This window comes from Callionymus lyra, chromosome 2, assembly GCF_982586985.1.
Source record: "Callionymus lyra chromosome 2, fCalLyr1.hap1.1, whole genome shotgun sequence".
Taxonomy (NCBI): domain Eukaryota; kingdom Metazoa; phylum Chordata; class Actinopteri; order Syngnathiformes; family Callionymidae; genus Callionymus; species Callionymus lyra.
The window spans coordinates 29,621,062-29,642,660 of NC_141819.1; the positions used below are offsets into that span (position 1 = coordinate 29,621,062).

The following is a 21,599-nucleotide window of genomic DNA, read 5'->3' on the forward strand; positions in this document are numbered from 1 at the left end:
TCTGAGAAAGTAGACACTTGTGTTTTTGTGCAGCGGGTCAGGGGCCGGTACCGGTCTTTGAGGCATTTGATCCTGTGTTGCATAGAAAGAGAAAATAATTTAATTTCTAATATGTTGATTATCACTGTCTATAAATGTGTTTTATTTTGAAAAGAACCCCAATGATATTCCGTTAAGTCGCACAAGTATGTGATGCTATTTCCCTCAAATGTACTCAAAAATAACTTGGTTAGTGAATAAGATTCAAACAAAAATAATGATTTTTTTACCATCCTTTACCCGCCTAGATGTGCTTTTATAGTCTGAACATTTGGTTTTGTGCAGGTTTTGTTATTTCATTTTTGCTGTTTTTATCTGAAGGTCGGTCTTTAAAGATAAAATAAAGATATTAAAACTGGTTTGTGGTGCAAAAAAAGACTCTATACCTAGTTCCAAGTGCATTCAAAACATTCAATTTTCCAACTGAAAATGAATAACAAGATTGTGAATGTCAAACATGCCTGAGATTGTAAGATATTGCATAATGTGACAAAAATGCATCCTGGCTGCGCCGGGGCCTGTAATCTGTGTTGAGCTCGGCTCTACTAATCTAGTTCGTCTCTGTGTTGACTTTCTCGTCGACCCTGAGTCTGAACGCAGATAGTTTTAAGGTTTTTTTTTGCCAACACAGAACCAACAAAGAATACAATATTTTCATCCAATCTGTCAAATGATAAAAACCAAGCCTGTGGGATCTTGTTCAAAGTTTAATTCAGTCAATTGAACAGCACTTAATTTTCCACAATAAATAAGATCAACGTGAAGAAAACATCTGTTAGTGGACAACGTGTTGCCCTTCCAATAAACAGTCAGAATATTCCCTTTTTTTTATCAAAGTGACAAGTCTTAAATACGGTGAAACTGATGTGAAAAGAGTGTTTGGTGGAACTGTTCCAGAGCACATGTCGTCCTGACGGTCGTCAGCTGGCAGCGTCCTGTGCTGCTGCACCACGTGTGCTGCTCACATGATTCACTTTCCAGTAAAGGCGTCTCTCGTTCTCTCTCTCTCTCGGCAGAGCAGGGCGCAGTCATTCGTTGGAAATCCTGTAACGCAGACTTGCTGAGTCACCGCTTCCTGGGCCCGCAGGTTCACCCTGACCCGCTGATACTAGGTGGAACATTTCCTCGTGTTCTTGTTTCCCGGCCCCTCCTGCGTCTCTCTTTTTCTTCTCGGCTTCTCTCTCTCCACGGGGACGCCATCCAAACACAGACATGAATTCAGGCCCGATGCGCTAATAATTGACTTTTTTTTTCCGAATGCACAAGGACACATGTAGGATCCGGTGGCGGGCTTCATCGGTCGGGCAGGTTGATGACCGGCACCCACTGGTCCAGGCACCGGCTGTCCCTGCAGAACCGGTGCACCTTGTTCAGAGCCAGCTCCTTGCACAGGGACGTCTGAGGGTTCTGCAGAAGACAAGAGTTTGGTTACTAAAGAGTCTGAGAAAATATTGATGTTTAACAATCATCTTTTTGACGACTTGTACTGTATTGATATTTAGGAGCTATGTATCGTTTTGGGGTTTTTTTGGCTTTCAAATCAAAATGTATTTGTAACAGTTATTTTATGGTTTATACCTAAAAACGATTTTTTACTTACAATTAACATGGAAATACTTATGCTGTTGTTTACTTTTTGCATCGCAATTAAACTTTGTTACGTTATTACTGCGAGATCTTAGCGACGACTGAGGACGAGAGGATACAGTCGACAACAGCATCTTTTTAAGACGACATTTGGACATGTTTTGGTTCAAATCGAAATGTATTTGTGATTTTGTGGTTTATCCTTTTTTTTTAAACTGTGTGTAAAATAAAAAAAATAATGCTATTTTTCACTTACAATTAACATGGAAATACTTATGCTGTCGTTTCATTTTTGCATCGCAATTAAACTTCGTTACCCCCTCCACATCTTAATGAAATCCCGCGAGATCTTAGCGATGACTGAGGACGAGAGGATACAGTCGACAACCGCAGCTTCTAAAGACGACTTTTAGACATGTTTTGGTTTCAAAACAAATGAAACCAACGAGTTACGAGTCATAAATTCCAAATCAAGATCTCGGGCGATACTACAACTATATCATACACAGTATCACAATATATACTGTTATCGCGATACACACCCCTACTTGTTACCATAAGACTCCTGAAATGCATTTTCATTTGCATTTATTCGGTGACATAAGTACCCCAGGGACCCTCCTTGACAAGCCATGGTGAGTGAGTGAGTGATCCAGAGGTTCTATGACACCCACCGTGACGAGGACACAGTGCAGGTCGGTGGGCTCCCCGCCAGGCTTCCCCCCGCCGACCATCTCCGCGAGCCTCCTCATGTTGCTGACGCGCAGGATGTTGATGTCGTTCTCGCAGCAGAAGGCCTGGATCAAGGTGAAGTGGATCTGGAGAGCCACGTCCTCCTCGTCGTCCGTGGCCAGGAGACACAGCACCACGTTGTCCGGGTCGCTGCGGGATGAAAAGGTGCGTCAGAGAAGAGAGTGCGTGTGCGCGCGTCACGAGTTACGTCCAGGTTCAGCAACAGTACTCACGCATTCAGGGACTTCGCTGCCTCGTAGACTCCAACAGTGATGCAACCCTGAGGCAACGCGGAGCTCAGCACCTCCTCCAACGCTTTGGCCACAGATTCCATCCTGCAGTCAACAAAGCTCTACTTCAACAACCTGTACTTGAACTTTTCACACGAGATTTTACAATAAAAAGATCTGCAGCAGCTTTTGTAAGTCGATCTGTGTGGTGATGCAACGTTGAGTCTCCAATTTATGACGCATTTTAAATTAAATCTATATGCATTAAATATCAGTTAAGAACTCTTTTAAGTGATATTTACACTCAAAATCTTCATTCTCATCACGTGTGTATCCAATAAAAAAAAGACGCGCATAAACCGGCAAAAAAAACAAGTCAGATTAAACTTGTATAAATAAATATAAATACCTTTCTGATGAGTTTTCTGCGCTGGTTTCCTCAAAAGTCATGTTGCACATCCGAGCAGTGTGTGGTTCGAGAATATCCAGGGCGAAGTGCAGCAGCTGAGACTGTCAAGTGAGTGTGAGCCGGTTCAACTCTGCGCACCGCAAAAAAGCCTCTTCGCGCTTATTTGCATAATCCCGGCCCCCGCTGTCATGTGGTGCGCATGCGCCCCTAGTTCAAGACCCGACCGATACTGTGACTACAACGACATCTAGCGGCAGCTTTATATTCAATAATGAAAATGAAATATTTTACACGTTTTAGTCCATCGCTTTAAAAATACTAGAAATACCAAAGAGTATCATTTAAATGATCCGTTTTGTTCTGTCACTGACCTGTACAGAAAGTCCCTTTTTGCAACAAAAATAAAGACATAATAATAATAATAATAAAAAAACCCCATCATATTTATTTAGCGCTTTTTAGGACACACAGACTCGCTTTAAGAAAAGGTTGAGAAACATAAACACACACTAAATGTGTTAAGCAGAAAAGTACAGAGAAGAAAATGACGAAACATGTAAACACTGGGCCACCATTATAAGTAATAATAATAATAATAATAATAATGACGATTTATAATAATAAATTGAACTTGCATAAGAGTTATTATTATTAAAAGTGTCAGCATTATTTAAAAAAAAAAAAGTGTGATATGTTTTAACGTGACTTGTTTATTTTTTTGATACTACTGTAGAGGTATTTTACTTCATTTTCTATTTATTTTTGCAAAAAAATGGTGATTAATTCCACAATATAGTACATGAAGTATCGAACATTTGGCTTATAGGTTAAAATAAAAAAAATACAATAGTTCGGAAATACATTTTCATTTTAAATAATGGATTGGGAACCCATCTGCTGAATTGATTTGATATTATAATATTAAAAACCTATGTTACTAACTGTACATAACAATATCGGGTTTTATTTCTTCCTCCTTTGTAGTCCATCCATTGCTTTTAAATTGTGATCATTTCATCATTCCTGATTAGGCTTTAGCGCCTCTAGCGGACAAGCGGGATATGATTGTTTTATGATCAGTTGCATCGATTAGAAGACATTTTTCTGTCAACGTTCGCGTTTTTTTTTCTGATCACTGAGCAACTACTTGTTTTAGGAAACCATCGCCTGTTCTCTGAACAGCCAGCAGTACAGCAGGGATCAGCCCACTGGTGGAAACATCCTCTCACAGCGACAACGTGGCACAAGAGTTTTCTCGCGCGGAAAAGTTCGTCGTGACATGGTTTGTTTTTGTTTTTGTTTGAGTGATTTCCAAGAAACAGTGGTTCCTGGTAGCCGTGCGTTCAGCTGTCAAACTTCCCAGGAGTGTTTGCGTGTCGCTGACTGAACACACACTCGGTGAGGGGGTCCCTTCGATCTGAACCACTTCCCTGGAGATCCACGCAGATGCATCGATGACTCCTGACAGTGACCTTTGCCCTCCTGTTATCATAATGCTGTGGCTGGCGCTGGAGATATGTGGAGGTCGTGGATGAACTTTGGACCAGCAGATGTTAGCGGTGAGAAAGGAAAGTTTTAAAATAACTCCAGACTCTTTTTTGAAAGAGAGTTTTTCTTTATGAAGGCTAGTCTTCAGGGAGGTCAGCATGGAACACCGCGGACACTCAATGCGTGACCCTCGACGTCAGCAGCGAAGATCTAAAGAAGAGTACAAGTACCCCCACCAGGATGAGGAGACCTGGATTCGACAGGACGCCCACCACAGGGGCCACTTCAGCAGCCCCCCACCACCGCACTATCACCCGCACTATCAGCACGACTACAGCCCCGCAGACCACTACAGACCCCAGTCCAGGTATGTTGATGTCATCTCGGATCATTTTAAACTAATCTTCATTTACGTTACTGTGGTTATAAGTAAGTAAGTAAGTAAGTGAATTATATTTGTATAGCGCTTTTCCAGACCAGGGTCACAAAGCGCTTAAACAATCAAAACTTAATAGAATACATACTTAAAAGATGATATCATTAGTTATTATCACCAATATATTATTATAATACACAAATATTATGTATCACTTTTAGACTAACTAATATATATTTTGTTAAAATTTAGATAGATAGATAAAAACTTTATTATTAAAGGTAGGTAGGTAGAACTTTATTGATTGACAAATTATTTTTTTTCCAAAATTATCCACAGCAAATACAGCAATTTTTCATAAAAAATAATCAAAATAAAATAAGAACAAGAACAAAGATAAATAAAGAGAAAGAACAAGATGATACAATCTAAGTCTAAAGATAAAGATAAAGAACATAGATCAAAGAAAAATAACAAAGACAAAGGATACAAAGCTTAACATAGAACAGAACATCAAGATACTTTCACTTCACTCCTGCCCCAGAAACTCAGAATTGTACAATTGAATAGCCTTTATTATTATAATATTAATATAAAATCACACAAAGTTTATAAATTATAGTATAACAGATAACCATATTAAATAAATACACACAAATTAATTTAAAGAATAATATTAAATGAAACTTTAAATCCGTTTGTATGTTCAATCTGTCGTACGTTTACCCTCAGAACCCACAGTCCCAAATACAGAGGTTAACGTCTACAGTTGTGATTTATAATCAAAGATTGTTGATATTTTACAAATTCAATCAATTCAATTCAAATTCAATTACAAAAATGTGCTTTTTGATTAATACAATTGTGCAAATGTTTCTAGAGAATAAGGTAAAAATCTTTTCGAGCTGTCGTAACATTTGGGAAGGAGGAAACATCGATGTTTTATCTCCTTTAAATGTTGTATTTTTTTCCAGACATGGATACCAGTACCCCTCCAACACTCACCGGGACTACAGGGAGAACTACGGCTACTACGATCAAGACTACTACAGGACAGGACGAGCAGGTGGAGGGATGACTTGAGAGAGTGACAGCCATGTTAAAGCTAATAACATGATGTGTTACACAGAGGTCGCTCACTGGGCTCCTCAGGACTCATGGAGGTCAGAACAGCTACAGTACAGAACGTACCATCAGGAGCAGCCGGGAAGATACTACACAGACCAGGACAGGTGAACTTCATATATAAGTATTTGACTTGAGATGTCATTAGTGGAAGATATACCGTCTAAAATATTCTATTATTATCAGATAAAACAGCTTAATGTTTGTAATGTTATTTAGTATGGATCATGTCGTAAGGTTAGGTTAGGTTAGGTTAGGTTAGGTTAGGTAGAACTTTATTGATCCCTCAGGAGGTCTCCATCGGGGAATTGTTTTTTCCAATTAGCCACAGCAATACAGCAATTATTCATAAAAATAAAATAAGAACAAGAACAAAGAGAAATAAAGAGAAAGAACAAGATGATACAATATAAGTCTAAAGATAAAGAACATAGATCAAAGAAAAATATCAAAGACAAAGGATACAAAGACTAACATAGAATAGAACATCATGATACTTTCACTCCACTGCTGCCCCCCAACTCAGAATTAAACAATCTAATAGCTTGAGGAATGAATGAGTCCTTGAGTCTATTAGTTTTGCATCTGTGCTCCATCTGCTTCTCTGTTCACTGATTACAGTGTACAAAATGTTCTCCATTTTTTTAAATCAACTATAAAAGAAGAACCAGATTTAAACGTTTCAGGTGTTAACGTTTTAGCCAACAGATATCAAGAAAGCATGCAGTTTAATAGTTCACCGACAGATGCCGCTGTTTTACATGTAGTAGTAAAACTTGAAGCGTAAAGGGAGGACATCATGTTGAATTTCTTTTATCATTTTCAATTGATAATAACTGAACGAACATTTTAAGACATTTAGACATTTCGATTTTTGTTTTGCCATTTACATCAACTTAAACTCAAGGAAAAATACAGTAAAAACAAGAGACATCACAATAAAAATCTAAAACAGGATATTGATTAAAACAGTAAAACATCTGGTGTAAGAACTCATTCCACCTCTGGTTGAATAGTTTCCGGCGGGATCAAGCGAGGGACAACTCTCAGCAGCCTCACAGAGAATACCAAGACAGCTCCTCACAAGGGATCCCCGACACTTCCACGTATCACCTCGGGACATTGGAGAGTTCTAAAACCTCCGGCCTGTCCTCCAGCAGCTTCGAACTGAGTCAGTACATGAACGGAGGCGAACACGACGACGCACAGACGCCAGTGACGACCGAAGCAGGTGAGAATTCCTGTTGATGAGACGTCCATGAGACACTTTACTTACTTACTTACTTACACTTTTACAAACTGTTTTCACTGCAGTTAGCACAGGTGAGCGTGTTCCTCCCAAGTTCTCAATTCCACATGCGGTTGTGAGCTTCGGACCTGCTGGACAGCTGATCCGGGTCACTCCAGGAGCTTCAACACAGGATCACCTCGGCCGGGTGGAAATCCACAGTCTGGAGGTGATTTCGACATCATTGTTCCACACCTGAACTGTTCGTTACGGCAGCACGCCATTACATTAACCGCAATAACTTTTCCGGTATTGAGCGAGGAACAGGATCAACTCGTGAATGTATGGCATGTTCATGCATGGAGAGCATTCTAAAGGCAATCAGTTGCAGTGATGAGTTCACTGAGAGGGAGTGAGACAAAGAGAGAGTGGTGTTTAAATGAAAAAAATCTCAATTAAGTTAATAAACCATTTTTTATGGGTAAATAGTTAACATTTTCAGTCTTTTTTTGTTAGTTAATAATTTTGTAAAAAATAATGAACAAAATGTATTTCCCCCCATGCTTAATTGGTGTTAAATCAAATGATGAAAAAGAAAATGAATATAAAATGTTTCTTTGGGGCAAAGAAACATTCTTGACAATTAAAATCTACTTGATAAACCTCATATAGTTATAATCATTTAAGTGTTAAGATAAAACTAATTTTTAAATCATTTTCTATCGACTTTAACAAAAATAATCCTATAAAATGTTCAATTAAGTTCAGCTTTAGTGATAAAGAAAAGTTAAGATAAAAAGTAAAATAAGACAAATTAAGAAAAAGAAAATAACATCCCAATAACAAAACCCTTTTACTCAGGCAAACTACAGTATAGTCAACACATCATTGAAGCTTCATCAAATGACATCAAATAAGAGCTGGAGGTCGGGCTTTGCTACATTATTACTGCACAGATATGTTATCGCAAACATGCATCCATGTCTAAATAAGGTTTTTAAGCTCATATTTTAACTTTGGCGGTTTAGGAACGGTAAGGAAAGAATAGTGAGCCATAAATATATTTAAGTGTAAAACACATAAATGAACAGAACCATTTCTCAAGGGGTTTGAATTTTCCTGATATATACTTTATAATTGTATTCTGTTTGTGTCAAATCAGGTCATATTCAGCGACACAGAAGAGCAGCAGCAAATGAGCAACTACCCAGGGCCTCTCATAAGGTACTAGGATTTATGGGTTGTGTTTATTTGAATCCACAGCTCTGTGAGACTTATTTTTGTTTGTTTGAAGGGGTGATTTTCACAAGGTGGATGCGATAGAATTTGCCGGGCAGAGAGCAGGAGACTGTCGGAGTGACGACACGCTGCCTGATCGACGCTCTGCCTCCCTCTTGTGGAATCTGCTGATACTGTTGTGCCGACAGAACGGAGTGAGTTGTGTATCAAGTGTTTAAACATCCCTGTACGATTAATGACTGATTTGATTTCAGCAAATAGTCGGCTCAGATATAGCGGAGCTGCTGATGGACGAAGCCAACTCAGATGCAAGCTGGGAGAAGGAAACCCCGACGCTCATCGACTTCAGCGACGCTATTGCTGAAGACGCGTCTCCGTGCACAGGAGACGACCTGCTGACAGGAAGCTGGAGCAGCTTCAGTCCTCAGACGTCTGAAAAGGCTCTGCAGAGTTACACGGAGCTGCTGCTGGCAGGAAGGAAGAAGGTTTGGTTTCCTGCTGCATCTTGAAATGTGGTGCTGTCAATGTGTGTTAAAGGTGGGGTAGATGTTCTTCAAAACGTGTGAAAGAAAGCATATTGGATTACGGTGAAAACAAGCGAGGGCCATCTCTCATTGAGTACTTCAAAATAAAAGCTCCTATATTGCCGACCAGACAGAAAAGAAAAAAAACACTTGAATTGTTTAGGATAAATCAATCAACACATATCAGCTTCACCGTGTGGCTTTTTTCTTAGATCTTGTCTTACAAGCTTTTTATGACAAGAATGTGATGTTTAAAAAATATTTTTTTACATTCTCTGAAATCTGACCTAATTCTAAGTAATGTAAGTAAGTAAGTGATAGTTATTTGTAAAGCGCCTTTCTAGACCAGGGTCACAAAGCGCTTGAACAATCAAAAGCAATACATAGTTAAAATACATACAATTTAAAAAAGGCCAAGACAACATAAGACAAACAAAGTCCCAGAAAATAAGGAAAAAGCACAAATAAGGTGGGGTAGATGTTCTTAAAAACGTGTCGCGCAAACAGCAAAAATTTGGTAAGAAACATCAGGAAATGATTTACCCAGTTGAATAAAGTACAGCAAAAATAATAAAGGACCCAAAACAAAACCTTGAGGGACTCCACACAAGAGGATTTCAAGCAATATAGTAGAACATTCTTTGTTTAAAACGTTTTGTTGTTTTCATTCCTAGATTTAAATTTATAATTTTCTTAACACTTTACGTTTCAAAAGTTTATAACAATAAGCTTACAGCGCTGGAGCAATATAAATTCTAATAAGTGTCTTTGTTTTGACCACCAGGAGGCGCTGGAGTCGGCTATGAGCAATGACCTCTGGGGACATGCTCTCTTTCTTGCCAGCAAGATGGACAGCAGGTCGTACACAACTGTGCTGACCAGGTGAAAACACTCCACACATTTGAACAGAAGTCCATTTGAATGTTCCTCGTTCCTTCACTCTGTGTCTGAATCGTGTAATGGAGCAGAACCTGCAACAAGTCTGAGTGTTTTCATGTTTGCAGGTTTACGGGACAGATAACAACCAACGACCCACTTCAGACTCTCTTCCAGCTGCTCTCCGGCAGAGTCCCGGCAGCTGCCACGGTATTTATTACACCCAAAACTGCTTACTCATCCAAACCAAAACAAATGTTTTGCTCCACTGACTGGTCTAATGAAGGAACTATTTTCATGGACCGACCTTCACATAAAAAAACCCACCAAACATAAAATAGCAAGACCAGCAGAAAACAACATTAAGTGCACGAAGAAAATAAATCTTACCAAGATGCTGAATCAGCACTGGGCTGGTTTTCTCTGCTACAAGATGGTCCCATATTGAGTTTGTGTTTCACTGATAATTACTCATTTACAGGTAAACTTGACCGAAACAAGCGTCATATATGAAGGAAGATAAATAAATGAATGTATTAAATACTTAATTTTATATATATATATATATATATATATAAGTACATGAATAAATATAAAATTCTGAAAATAAATAAATAACTTCTGATTTTATTTAATATGGTTACATATATTTAATTATACAGTTATTAATGTATTTATATATTTGTTTATTTATTTATTATGTCATTTATTGTTCTTCATAAAATTACAGACAGAAATAATCAAAGCAATTCTTTGTTTGTGCCCCGATATCATATCCCTGTCCCTGGTGGTTTGGGGACGTCTCATCTGAATAATTGACCCTTGTGCTGTAACAATTGTTTCAGAATTGTGGTCTTGAAAAGTGGGGCGACTGGAGGCCTCATCTGGCCATCATGCTGTCCAACGACACCGTCGACCCAGCAGTGCAGCGCCGAGCCGTCGTCACCATGGGAGACACTCTTGGTGAGGAGGTACCGAACCAGTTCCCATCAAGGCGGTCTAAGACATGTGTTTTTTTTTTTTGTCCCAGCCTCCCGGGGTCTCCTCCATGCAGCCCACATCTGTTACCTGACGGCTGGCGTTCCTTTCGGGGCGTTCACACAGGAAACATCAAGACTGGTGTTGCTGGGCAGCAACCATAGGTCGGATCTCAACTCAACACTCCATCATTAAATTCATCTTCACACTGTTTTTTCTCTCTAGTCAGCCTTTTAGGCACTTTTCCACAAACCTGGCCATCCAGTGCACAGAGTTGTACGAGTACTGCCAGACTCTCGGAGGAAAAGACGCGTCGATTCCATCCTTTCAGGTCGTGAACGTTAATATCTAGAGTCGCACGGAGCTGTAAATGAACGAGATGATCACGTGTTGTCAGGTGTACAAGTTCCTTTATGCCACTCGACTGCTGGACTGTGGACTGGCTGCTCAGGCCTTCCACTACTGCGAGGTCGTAGGTCGAGCGCTGCTCAGAGAGAGAGGGACGTTTACTGTGTTGACCGAGGAAGTTGTGAAGGTATTTAGACTCTCATTGATATATTTACATTGGAACATGTGCTTTAGCCCCGCCCACTCAAAACACTTTTTTCTTAAATCTCGTTCACCATAACCACACCCACTCTGCTGTGAAAGTGTCCACTGGTCTGTAAATTGATTCATTAAATTAATTCTAGTTGGCAGAACGACTGAGACTCTCTGAAGGTCAATCCAATGACACAGGACTCTCTGAGCCGAGCTGGCTGACGGAGCTGCGCCGCCGAAATCAGGTGACTTTTAGAATAGCATGTGAAGTTGGGTCATAATATAAGTGTGAAGACACAAAACAATGTGCAACCAAACAGTGCATGATTCTGTCTTCTTGTCTTTGCTTCGTCCTCAGCTGGGATGTAACGACTACATAGAAACGCATCAGAGCTTCTATGACCAAACATCTTCAGCCGTCGATGATTCTGAGACAATTCCAGGTGTGTTTTCTTTGGATTTACATTGTTTTGTTCAACCGAGTGAGGTTTAATAATCTGTAAACTCACAGACTGTGGCAGTGACATCTTGCAGTACGACGCTCATGACCCAGGGGCCACACTTGAGTATAACAGTGGAGAGATGGCAGCTTTGTTGCTGGAGGACAGACAAGCTGACGGAAGGTTTGTGTCGTTTGTCGTCATGTGATGCTACTTGTATATATATTTGATCTTATCTTTCCTTTTCATAAGACAGAGAACAACTTAAGACCTGAAATGAAAGTATAATGCAACATAAACACTTTCTTTGCTCTACCAGGCCAACAGTAAACTTCACAGCACCAGTGGATGTGTCTCCTCTACCTCCCTCTGCTGGCTGGAGGCAAGACTTCCATCATCACAGCATGGCTACTCTGGAGGTGACAACCGTCGCCCCCTACTGTCCTCAGAGTGAATCGCCACCTGCAGCTAAAGGTGAGCAGGTTGTATATTTACTGGGGATGGAGATTTAAACATGTTGTTGCTGATCCTACAGGTGCTGCGTCTCCTTACCAAACAAACATGGTAAGTTCGGAGTCAAATCTATAAACGTAAACGTTTTCTTCTGGTTGAATCTACATTCTGAATAATGTACCAATGTTCTCAAAATTCGTACTTAAATGTCAAATGTTAAAATGTAATCTGCTTTTAAAGCAGCACTATGTAACATTTTGACATTAATGCCTTTTTTCTGGGGTTTTAAGCTGATTATTTGATCTCTTTCTGTCAAGAATCTCATGATATTGCAGTTACACTGTTCTGAGACTAGGGGGAACCATCAAGAAAGTTTTCAATCTGACATATTGTAATTCAGCTTCCTATGGTGTGGTTTTACTCCTTAGATCCCGCCATGAAGTCTAGAGTGACATGTTTTAAGTGTTTTTCTTCTCAATTGGCTAAATATCTCTGTACCCCAGATGAACCAGAATACACCAGAGGATGTTGGCTACTCCGGGCCGACCAGTGACCTCCCAACAGAGGTCTGACTCGATTTTAAATTGTTCATCAGCTTCCACCAGCTAACACGTGTCTCCTCACCAGAGCTCGAAGGCAGGATGGTTCAGTGGATGGTTCAAGTCTAAACCAAAAGATAAGGAACCTTTTGAGCACCCAAATCAATCGGGAATAGTAAGATAACACCTCTTAAATTACTTTTTTTATTCAAGGAAACTTTCAGATTAATGAAAAAATATTTCCTTTGTTAGGTATCGCCTCATAATCCAGTCTCCTTCCCTCCTCCTCCTCCAACCATCGGTGCACCTCCCGTTCACACAGCATCCACTGGGATCAACCCCTTCTCAAGAAAAGCTGGTGAGTTTTTGAAAACTTTTCTTTTTTTTTAACACTATATCTCTTCACATTTTAGCACATGTTGATCAACCCTGCAGTTGTTTTATGTGCACTAGAATGTTTGATGTGCGACCTTTTTAGAGATAAAACATGCATAAAAATAAACATTTTCTGTTCGTAAAACGGCATTTACGTCTTGCGTAGCAAGTGCGCATTACTGCCCTCCAGAGGCCACACATGGCATCGCTCGATCTGATCTTTTGATTGAACAGGAAATATCAACGAGATTTATTCTTGTGATATTTTTTAGCATCTTGTAACACCCCGGCCATTATGTGTTAAACTTACTTTAATTCATGTTATCCAAGTCCTTATTTTTTAAATGGATTTTATTTTGTGTAAATAATTGACGATCCCTTCTGTTCTGAGACGCCAATTAGACTCTTGAGCACTTTTGCTGACGCTGATAAGTGTTATTAAATCTTGAATTCCGATAATGGTGCTAGTTGGCAGCATATTCTCAAACTAAAATTAACTGCAAATGTGATATCACTTAAATAAATTCTCGCTTCGTTCACAGGCCAGAAACTGGGCTAGCTGAGTCCCACTGAACCTCCTGGTACAGGTAACGTTATTTACAGCAGGATATTAAAGAATTTGAGCTCTTAAATATTGTCTTTATCTTCAACAAGGAGACTGAGCACAGCTTCTAAAGTGTGCGAGGATCAGAAGAACACAGATCTCGTATAGCAAAGCACTTCGGAGGCGTCGTAAAAGTCGACATGCTGTCGGATGCTGAGCGTGAAGGATCATGACCCAGAGATGCAGACATAAGCAATGTGAGTTCAGGGCCTGGAATAGACGATAGGAGACCACTATCCTCTTACCGAAACACACGCTGACTCGGAGTGAGAATGACACTAAGAGTGTCACACACTGCTCACGTTGACTGATTTGACTGTTCATCTGTAAAAATACTGAATCGACCGCAGTCTTCTCCTGATGTATGTTGGCAAGACGGAGCTGAAACAAATTGACAGAAACAGTTTTATGTTGCTATTTGAAGATGAAGATTTTCTTTGGTTAAAAACAGGAAATATTGAATGTATAATTTATATATAACACGCTGCTTTGGAAGCATTGGTAACTATAGCGATATTAAAAATTAAGTCTTATAAAGGTTTGTATGTTTGTTCCGTGGCAAGATAGTAACATATGTAGCGTGCGGCGGGAGTGTGTGTGTGTGGCAGGCTGGGAAAGACCTTTATGTGGCAGAGAGCCAACATGCCTGTCGCTCTATATTCAGAGTGTTTACGTGCTGACAATATTTTCAGTTCCTATTTCTGAGTAAAGGCTGATAAAAGCTTCCCCACAAGTGTACTGTTGTAAACATATTGTGTATCCGTGCCTGACGCTGTTGTACGACGAGACATGTTGACGTGTGTCGTTGGTGTTGTCAGCTGTTGATTAAATGCATGTCAGCATGAAGATTCCACACGTGCCTCTCATTCGCGACGGAAAACATGGAATGTTTCCTCTCCTTATGAGCAGACGTGCATGTTTCCATGCTCACACAACCACTGGTCCCAAATGTTTACACTTTTTAACAAGTATACATGTAGACATTTCTGTCTTCAAGTTCTGGGATTGTTCTTTGTGTAACCAAATTTACTATGAAGAATACTTACGTGAGTTTTTCCGTTTATACAACACATTAATCTGAATAATCTGAATATTAAAAAAAACAACTTTTACATATTTTCTGGTTATTTTAATGCTACAGACATCACGTTATAAAATATTCTCTATTTAAAATTACTTTGCGATACACAAATGCAGTGTTCCCTTGTTTATTGCAGGGGTTACGTTCCGATATCCGTGTTTAAAGTTAAAATTAATTAATGTTACATTCATGAAACAACATTTATGTGAATATTTAGTTGCAATCACAACATGTATTTGAGATGCAACCCTCTCAGTAACAGTGACCTGAACAGCCTTGGTGAATGCTTTGCCGCCCAGCCAACCAATAACAGCTGTCACCATAAGTAAAGAGGGTGTAGTGATTTCTCCATCCCACTAGGTTCTGTATTTGTTTAGATATTTACCTGCTGTTCAAGTAACTAACTCAATGACTGTGTGAACAACGATAAGGAGTGACCCCGGCACGACGAGGCACCGCTGTACATATTAGGTTAGGTTAGGTTAGGTAGAACTTTATTGATCCCTCAGGAGGTCTCCTTCGGGAAATTGTTTTTTTCCAAATTATCCACAGCAAATACAACAATTTTTCATAAAATAATTAAAATAAAATAGGAACAAGAACAAAGAGAAATAAAGAGAAAGAACAAGATGATACAATTCAAGTCTAAAGATAAAGAACATAGATTAAAGAAAAACAACAAAGACAAAGGATACAAAGACTAACATAGAACAGAACATCATGATACTTTCACTCCACTCCTGCCCCTGAACTCAGAATTGTACAATTTAATAGCCCGAGGAATGAATGAGTCCTTGAGTCTATTAGTTTTGCATCTGGGGAGGAAAATTCATGCTCCATCTGCTTCTCTGCTCACTGATGACAGTGTTCAGAGGATGACTGTCATCATCCATGATGGACAGTAGTTTGTCCAGTGATCTCTTCTCAGCAACTGTCACCAGTGAGTCCAGCTTCATTCCAACCACAGAGCCAGCCCTCCTGATCAACCTGTCCAACCTGTTGACACTCCTCTTGGACACATTTCCACCCCAACACACCCCAGCATAGAACAGGACACTGGCCACCACAGACTGGTAGAACATGCAGAGGAGCTTCTTGCAGATGTTAAATGATCGAAGCCTCCTCAGAAAGTACAGTCTACTCTGAACTTTCTTATACACATGGTCTGTGTTGCAGGACCAGTCCAGTCATATTCAGCATATGCTTAAATCTCTTAAGTCACGAGGCTAGATGTTGTGGGCGTATGGTCTGATAAGGTCTGGTGTTCGGACACGTGCTGAGAAAGCTTCTCCGCGCACTGGAACGACCTGTTACAGTCCGCACACACGAAGATCCTCTCTCCACAGGTCTTCTCCTCGTGCTGCTTCAGCGTGTGGAGGCGACTGAAGTTCTTGCTGCAGCCGGCGCAGCTGTGCGGTTTCTCTCCGCCGTGCGTGAAGCGGTGACGCACCAGCCGGGACGCCATGGCGAAGGCCACGCCGCACTCCTCGCACCGGTGCGGCCGCGCCCCGCTGTGGATGGCCTCGTGCTCGGCCAGGTTGGACGACTTCGTGAAGCACTTGGAGCACACCGGGCAGGCGTACGGACGCACCCCGGCGTGGATCTTGCGGTGCTCCGCCATGCGACTGGCCAGAGCGAAGGTCTGGCGGCAGTCCGGGCAGGAGAACGGCCGCTCGCCCAGATGCTTGCGCTCGTGGCGCTTCAAAGACAGAGGCTTGTTGAAGGTTTTCCGACACTGGTTGCAGGGAAACGGCTTGTCGTCGACGTGTATGTTCCGCTCGTGCTTCCTCAGGTCGGAGGATCTGATGAAATCTTTCCCGCAGGAGCCGCAGACGTAGGGCTTCTCGCCGGTGTGCGTTCGGATGTGCTTGCGGTAATCCGAGGACCAGATGTAGGTCCTGACGCAGAAGGGGCAGTGGTACGGTCTCTCCCCGGTGTGCAGGCGCTTGTGCTGCTGCAGCGTTCCCTGGTGGGAGTAAGACTTGCCGCAGACGTCGCACACGTGCGGCTTCAGACCAGAGTGAGTCTGGAGATGACTCTGCAGGTTGCAGAGCTTCTTGAAAGCCCAGGGGCAGTGGGTGCAGGTGTAGGGCCGCTCGTCCGCATCCATCCCGCTCCGTTTCTTCATAGCTACAAGGAGTCGCGGGATCTTATCCGCCGCATTCTTTTTAAGAGATTTCTTACGAGGAAACTTCGTCCGTAGATCCTCCTCACACTCGTCTGTTCCTGCAGAGCCGCTCTCTACAGCCTTCACGCCGTCGGTCGGACCTTTAGAACTCTTCGATGAGTCCTTGCTTCTTTTAGCGTCACGTGTCGGTTCGTCTCCCGGCGAGAGTGCTGCAAACTTCTCCTCCAGAGAGCAGGCTTGAGTTCGGAGAGCAGCAGCTTCCATTTCTACAGAAGCAGATCCAGCTGGGATCGGGTCAAAGTTCATTAACAACTGTCTGTTCGAAGAGAAATGGCCGCTAAGATCCTTCGTGCATTTTTCCGGGTTCTTCACCACCGTGGCATCTTCAGTGGAGCGTGGAACAGTTTGCATTTTTGAGTATCTCAAAATGTTCTTTGATGAAACCTAAAAGGAAAATAAATGCAATTATAGAATAATTACAATGATAGAAAACTATTTAAGTATTAGAGGATGTTGACATATGACATAGATGTTGATTACATTCAAATGTTTGTATCTTATTGAACCCGTGCCATAATTATACTGTAAATATAAAGAGTAACATAACATGAACAGCTCTACTCACCAGAGCGGGTCAGGTCCACTCGCTCCTCGCAGCAGCCGTGACTGTGTATCATGTTAGCTGCTGAGAGCAGGTGGACTGAGGCAGCAGCGTGACTCCGAATCAGCATCTTTACTCCTCCAGTGGTCAGCAACACTGGTGAGAGGAGCTCAGTTTACTGATCGACACTGACGCAGTCCAGCTCCAGTCAATGCAGATATACATATACATACATATATGGCAAAAGATTGATACTTGATAATAATTACTTGATGAATAAAATCAAATTTAAGTTGGAAAAGTTACAAAAAAAGTTGTTAAGAAAAGTTTATTTAAACTTTAAACTATGGCATTTTTATTTTTTCTAGTACTGTAAATTTTAGTTTTGTAGCACCAGGGGTCTTTGAGTTCAGTAATTATAAATCCTCAGTATGATTTACACATATTAAATAATTACAGTCAACTTGACCTTGAGCTTGACCTCATCCGTTGGTCAAAGAAAGTAAAGTTTGAGACTGCAGGGGGCGATGTTGCGCATGACTGAAATGAATCGAGTTGTCATTATTATTTTTTAGATTAGAGTGACCACTTTTTTATTCAAAGAAGTTGTGATATAACTAAAATATTTCTTACAATTAAGTTGCCATTTCTTACCATACATTTCTTCAGAAATGCGAAACAGCAATGCGACTTCCGTGTTTACGTATGACGTCATCTTGCGTGCATCCAAGAGGAAGAAGCTTTACAGTTTGTATATACATGTTTATATAAGTTCAAGTTCAAGTTATTTTTATGTCAAATATGGATGTATTAAGACATACAGCATTTAATGAAATTGTGGTCCTCTCCGACCCACGATGCAACACATGAAAAACATAACATGGATTAAGACATTAAATAATAAATAATAGTAAATAACCAACAAAAATAAATAAATAATCAACAAAAATAAATAATCAACTAATAAACAGAATATAAACAAACAAGAAAGTTAATCCTCGGTATGTATCATTTTTGGTTGTGTTTGTTTCGAACTTGCTTATATTTCTCTTGTTGACTTAATGTTTAATGTCAATAATAATAACAATTAATATCATCTGCTTTAAAGTACAATTGGTGCTTGAGTGTATTTGTTGGGGCTGTTTAACTGTTGCTGATCCTTTTTAAGAAAAGTGTTTTTCTTATCTTAATTGCTTGTAATTAAAGAAAAACGTATATTTATTTGTTGTTTCTATGACAAATTTACCAGGGATTTGCGGTGTAACAATAATAATTTATTTACCTATAACGGGTAAAACTACGAGTTCAGTGGTAAGATTTAAAAAATAATTGTAATCAAAATTCACCTTTTTTCTAACTATTGAACATGATAACTTAACCGTTTTAAAGCAGCCATAATATATTACTCTTTATTAATAGTATCGGATACATTTTTATTTGTTTGGCATTTGTAACAGTTCTTCATTATGACCGCATGGTGGCACCATCCAACCATTCTTCACCAGAGGCCAGGCTGTGGAAAATCCCCAGCGCCTTACCAAAACCTCAGAGGAGCATCAACCCATACAAACATGTTATTGTGAACATATGTGTTGCATAAGAAAAACAGAACGTTCTTCATTTGAAATTTGTAAACCCTCTCATTTCCTAGAAATCCAAGAGCCCAAATAAAGAAAGAAGCTTCAAATTACAATTTACATAAGCAGGACTTTGATGAAGTCTTTTGAGTAAACACTACACCGGACAATAGGAGTGACTTGTTTGCTCAGTGATCACGTATTACTTTACACTATGTTTCACTCAAGTGCACGGTGTTCCACTTTTGGGTTTGAATAAGGTTGCAGTACCGTACAGACTGTACTGGAAGGTTTTGAATGAATCTGGTTTCTGCCAGAAGACACAATTTCAGATCACATTTCTTGTAATCTGTCGAGCATGTCTAACCGAATTGTAACTTAACACTGGTGAAAACACGGCTTAAACAAGATCATAGCTTTGGTGTCCATCAATGAGGACAAGTGTGTTGCGTCAGGAGAATTTGTTTGATAATTTTGGATGTAATTTCAAAATTGATGCTTTGTTTCCATCGGCTTGTGTTCTATGTAATTAATGTTTAATATCAAAACTAGCTGTTTTAGTTGAGGTGACAGATCATTTCAAGATGCAGTTAAGTATTTAGTGTTTGTTATTAACATAACATTGAGTTTGAAATAAACGCATCGTCAGCAAATTCAAATTTCACCTGAGGTGCTTTTCTGCCGTCACGTTGCAAAACAGCCGAGATAGAACTGGAGTATCGCACAAAACAAATATTGTGATTCAAAGTTACAAAAGTTTTGTTGAGAATTCTTTAAAAAAAATGTTAAATGTTGTCTGGTTCACTTAGAGACATGTTCCTTAGCTTAGCCCTTCTTGATATTTGTTGACTTTGGGGATAATAAAGCAAACCCAAGCTGAACCAACAAGAAAAGTATTTGTAGTCACTCGCCCCTTCAAAGATAAAAACGCTTGTTTGTTAGTCCACTTGTGGTTTGTTTTCCTTCCACTTGGGACATTTCTTCTCCAACTCGCCAAGATTTATATTATCCTCAGCCCTGACTCTCTGGACAAAAACAAACAGAAAAGCAACAAATAGTTGAGAAGTTTATGAATGAAAATGCTAAAGGATGTACCCAGGTTCAACTCCAAAAAAGTGCAGAGTCATACTGATACCGGATCTCATGGTGGACCGCGTCGCTATAATTGAAACCATCCCTGGAACTTCATGCTCGTCTCTTAACTGCCTTTTGTGAAATAGAGGTTTGTGTGTTTCCTGAGGTGCTACATCGGTGTTGTCGGGAATGTTTCGACTGACACTTAATACTTTATTGTCTCCGTCTCAAATCTGTGCGACACACTTAATAAAATTCAACTATTACCATTGTTGTCTGTAGGAGGTCATTGAGAAGAGAGAGAGAGAGTATTGTTGTGACAGCTGAGCACACACAGCATCACTTTCCTTCATCGAACGAGGAGTTTTGAATCTTCCTGACAGAAGAACTCATGGCGGGAAATGATAGATTACAAATCACTGTTGTCTTCTGAGGGGCCTCTGAGGAGGACAACTAAGGGTAAAGTACTAAAAAACAAGGTAGTATGTCTGTGTTGAACCTTTCAGTCAATTCGTATTAAAAACTCATGGAAGTAAGACACTACATTTGCATCTAAATCGGTGTATTGCAAGTTTAGATTTAAACTACGTAAATAAGTCTACTTCATTGACCTTGGTAAACCAGTGGTGATCTTCTTATTTTATGATTTGGGTTTAGCTATATGTTTGTATGTTACTGAAAACAAGGAGTGACAAACTGTTTTTAGTTTTGAATCAGAATCAGGATTTTTTTTTTAATCCAAAGTGAATTACAAGAGGGACTTAAAAGTTGTGTTATCTCAGGGTCAAGGTGACCCGAATGCACGAAAGCAAATGTGTTTGTGGTATCCCTTGTGTAGTCTCTGGGTCAAGGTCAACTACCGCCCTGGCTTCCAGAATAACATACGCAGTGGTGGAGGTTGTTCAGCTTGACCCAAGAGACAATAAAAGGGATACCACAGACACATTTGTTTTCAGGCCTGCAATGTCGTGAAGCTACTTTTTGCACAGTTGGCATGAACCACCGTGACATTTGTTTAAAAAAAACAAAACAAGATAAGAGCGCTTGTTGCACCACGTTTTGTTTTATCTTCATGAAATGGTATCTTCAAAAGGTCTCTCAGTACTTCATATGAAAACACTGTTGGTCACATGACTTGGGTCGGGTATCGTTAAGAAATGTATAGTTATGGTTAAAAAAATGTTCTAGTGCAAAAAAAACATTTGCTAGGACGTGACAAATGAATCAAATGTTCAGTGTCTCGTGGGTACTGATAGACTTGGCACTGAAAGACGAAGAAAGATTAGATATTCTACGATACTAACAAAGTATTTCAGTCGGTGCCATACGAGAGCTGGATACCCAGCCCTGCACATG

The 21,599-nt window shown here is 40.1% G+C and overlaps 3 protein-coding genes across 5 annotated transcripts; 1 reads left to right on the plus strand and 2 right to left on the minus strand.

Annotated features, from left to right (window-relative positions):
* Positions 1-733: 733 nt before the first annotated feature.
* gadd45ab (growth arrest and DNA-damage-inducible, alpha, b) lies at positions 734-3,126 on the minus strand. Its single transcript, XM_087784526.1, has 4 exons — positions 2,998-3,126; positions 2,592-2,693; positions 2,301-2,508; positions 734-1,446 (listed from the first exon to the last, which is right to left on the minus strand). Exons 1-4 carry the CDS (start codon positions 3,045-3,047, stop codon positions 1,333-1,335), a joined length of 474 nt encoding a protein of 157 aa, XP_087640652.1. The 5' UTR covers positions 3,048-3,126; the 3' UTR covers positions 734-1,332.
* Positions 3,127-4,070: 944 nt separating this feature from the next.
* On the plus strand, positions 4,071-14,635 carry sec16b (SEC16 homolog B, endoplasmic reticulum export factor). Of its 3 annotated transcripts, none has more exons than XM_087784527.1 (26): positions 4,071-4,279; positions 4,361-4,556; positions 4,627-4,852; positions 5,836-5,927; positions 5,991-6,093; positions 7,003-7,217; positions 7,301-7,443; positions 8,377-8,438; positions 8,509-8,647; positions 8,708-8,938; positions 9,762-9,859; positions 9,982-10,063; positions 10,699-10,816; positions 10,884-10,995; positions 11,057-11,162; positions 11,229-11,366; positions 11,524-11,616; positions 11,730-11,814; positions 11,883-11,994; positions 12,131-12,285; positions 12,347-12,375; positions 12,768-12,830; positions 12,892-12,978; positions 13,056-13,161; positions 13,721-13,765; positions 13,833-14,635. In XM_087784527.1, the coding sequence occupies exons 2-25, from the start codon at positions 4,514-4,516 to the stop codon at positions 13,735-13,737; spliced, it is 2,655 nt and encodes an 884-aa protein (XP_087640653.1). In that variant the 5' UTR covers positions 4,071-4,279; positions 4,361-4,513; the 3' UTR covers positions 13,738-13,765; positions 13,833-14,635. The 3 variants fall into 3 exon arrangements, with proteins under 3 accessions (XP_087640653.1, XP_087640654.1, XP_087640655.1); XM_087784529.1 differs by having other exon boundaries at positions 4,072-4,279; positions 4,622-4,852; XM_087784528.1 differs by having other exon boundaries at positions 4,071-4,556.
* Positions 14,636-16,076: 1,441 nt separating this feature from the next.
* Positions 16,077-17,668, minus strand: znf648 (zinc finger protein 648). Its single transcript, XM_087782989.1, has 2 exons — positions 17,617-17,668; positions 16,077-17,275 (listed from the first exon to the last, which is right to left on the minus strand). The coding sequence occupies exons 1-2, from the start codon at positions 17,666-17,668 to the stop codon at positions 16,077-16,079; spliced, it is 1,251 nt and encodes a 416-aa protein (XP_087639115.1).
* Between the last annotated feature and the right edge of the window lie 3,931 nt (positions 17,669-21,599).

Coding starts and splice junctions, on each gene's coding strand:
- znf648 (XM_087782989.1), bottom strand. CDS start 17,668: ATGATACACAGTCACGGCTGCTGCGAGGAGCGAGTGGACCTGACCCGC. Junction 17,276..17,616: donor AGTGGACCTGACCCGCTCTG/GTGAGTAGAGCT, acceptor ACCCGATCCCAG/CTGGATCTGCTTCTGTAGAA.
- gadd45ab (XM_087784526.1), bottom strand. CDS start 3,047: ATGTGCAACATGACTTTTGAGGAAACCAGCGCAGAAAACTCATCAGAA. Junction 2,694..2,997: donor GCAGAAAACTCATCAGAAAG/GTATTTATATTT, acceptor TGTTGACTGCAG/GATGGAATCTGTGGCCAAAG. Junction 1,447..2,300: donor TGCACTGTGTCCTCGTCACG/GTGGGTGTCATA, acceptor TGTCTTCTGCAG/AACCCTCAGACGTCCCTGTG.
- sec16b (XM_087784528.1), top strand. CDS start 4,514: ATGTGGAGGTCGTGGATGAACTTTGGACCAGCAGATGTTAGCG. Junction 4,557..4,626: donor TGGACCAGCAGATGTTAGCG/GTGAGAAAGGAA, acceptor TATGAAGGCTAG/TCTTCAGGGAGGTCAGCATG. Junction 12,376..12,767: donor CTCCTTACCAAACAAACATG/GTAAGTTCGGAG, acceptor TCTGTACCCCAG/ATGAACCAGAATACACCAGA.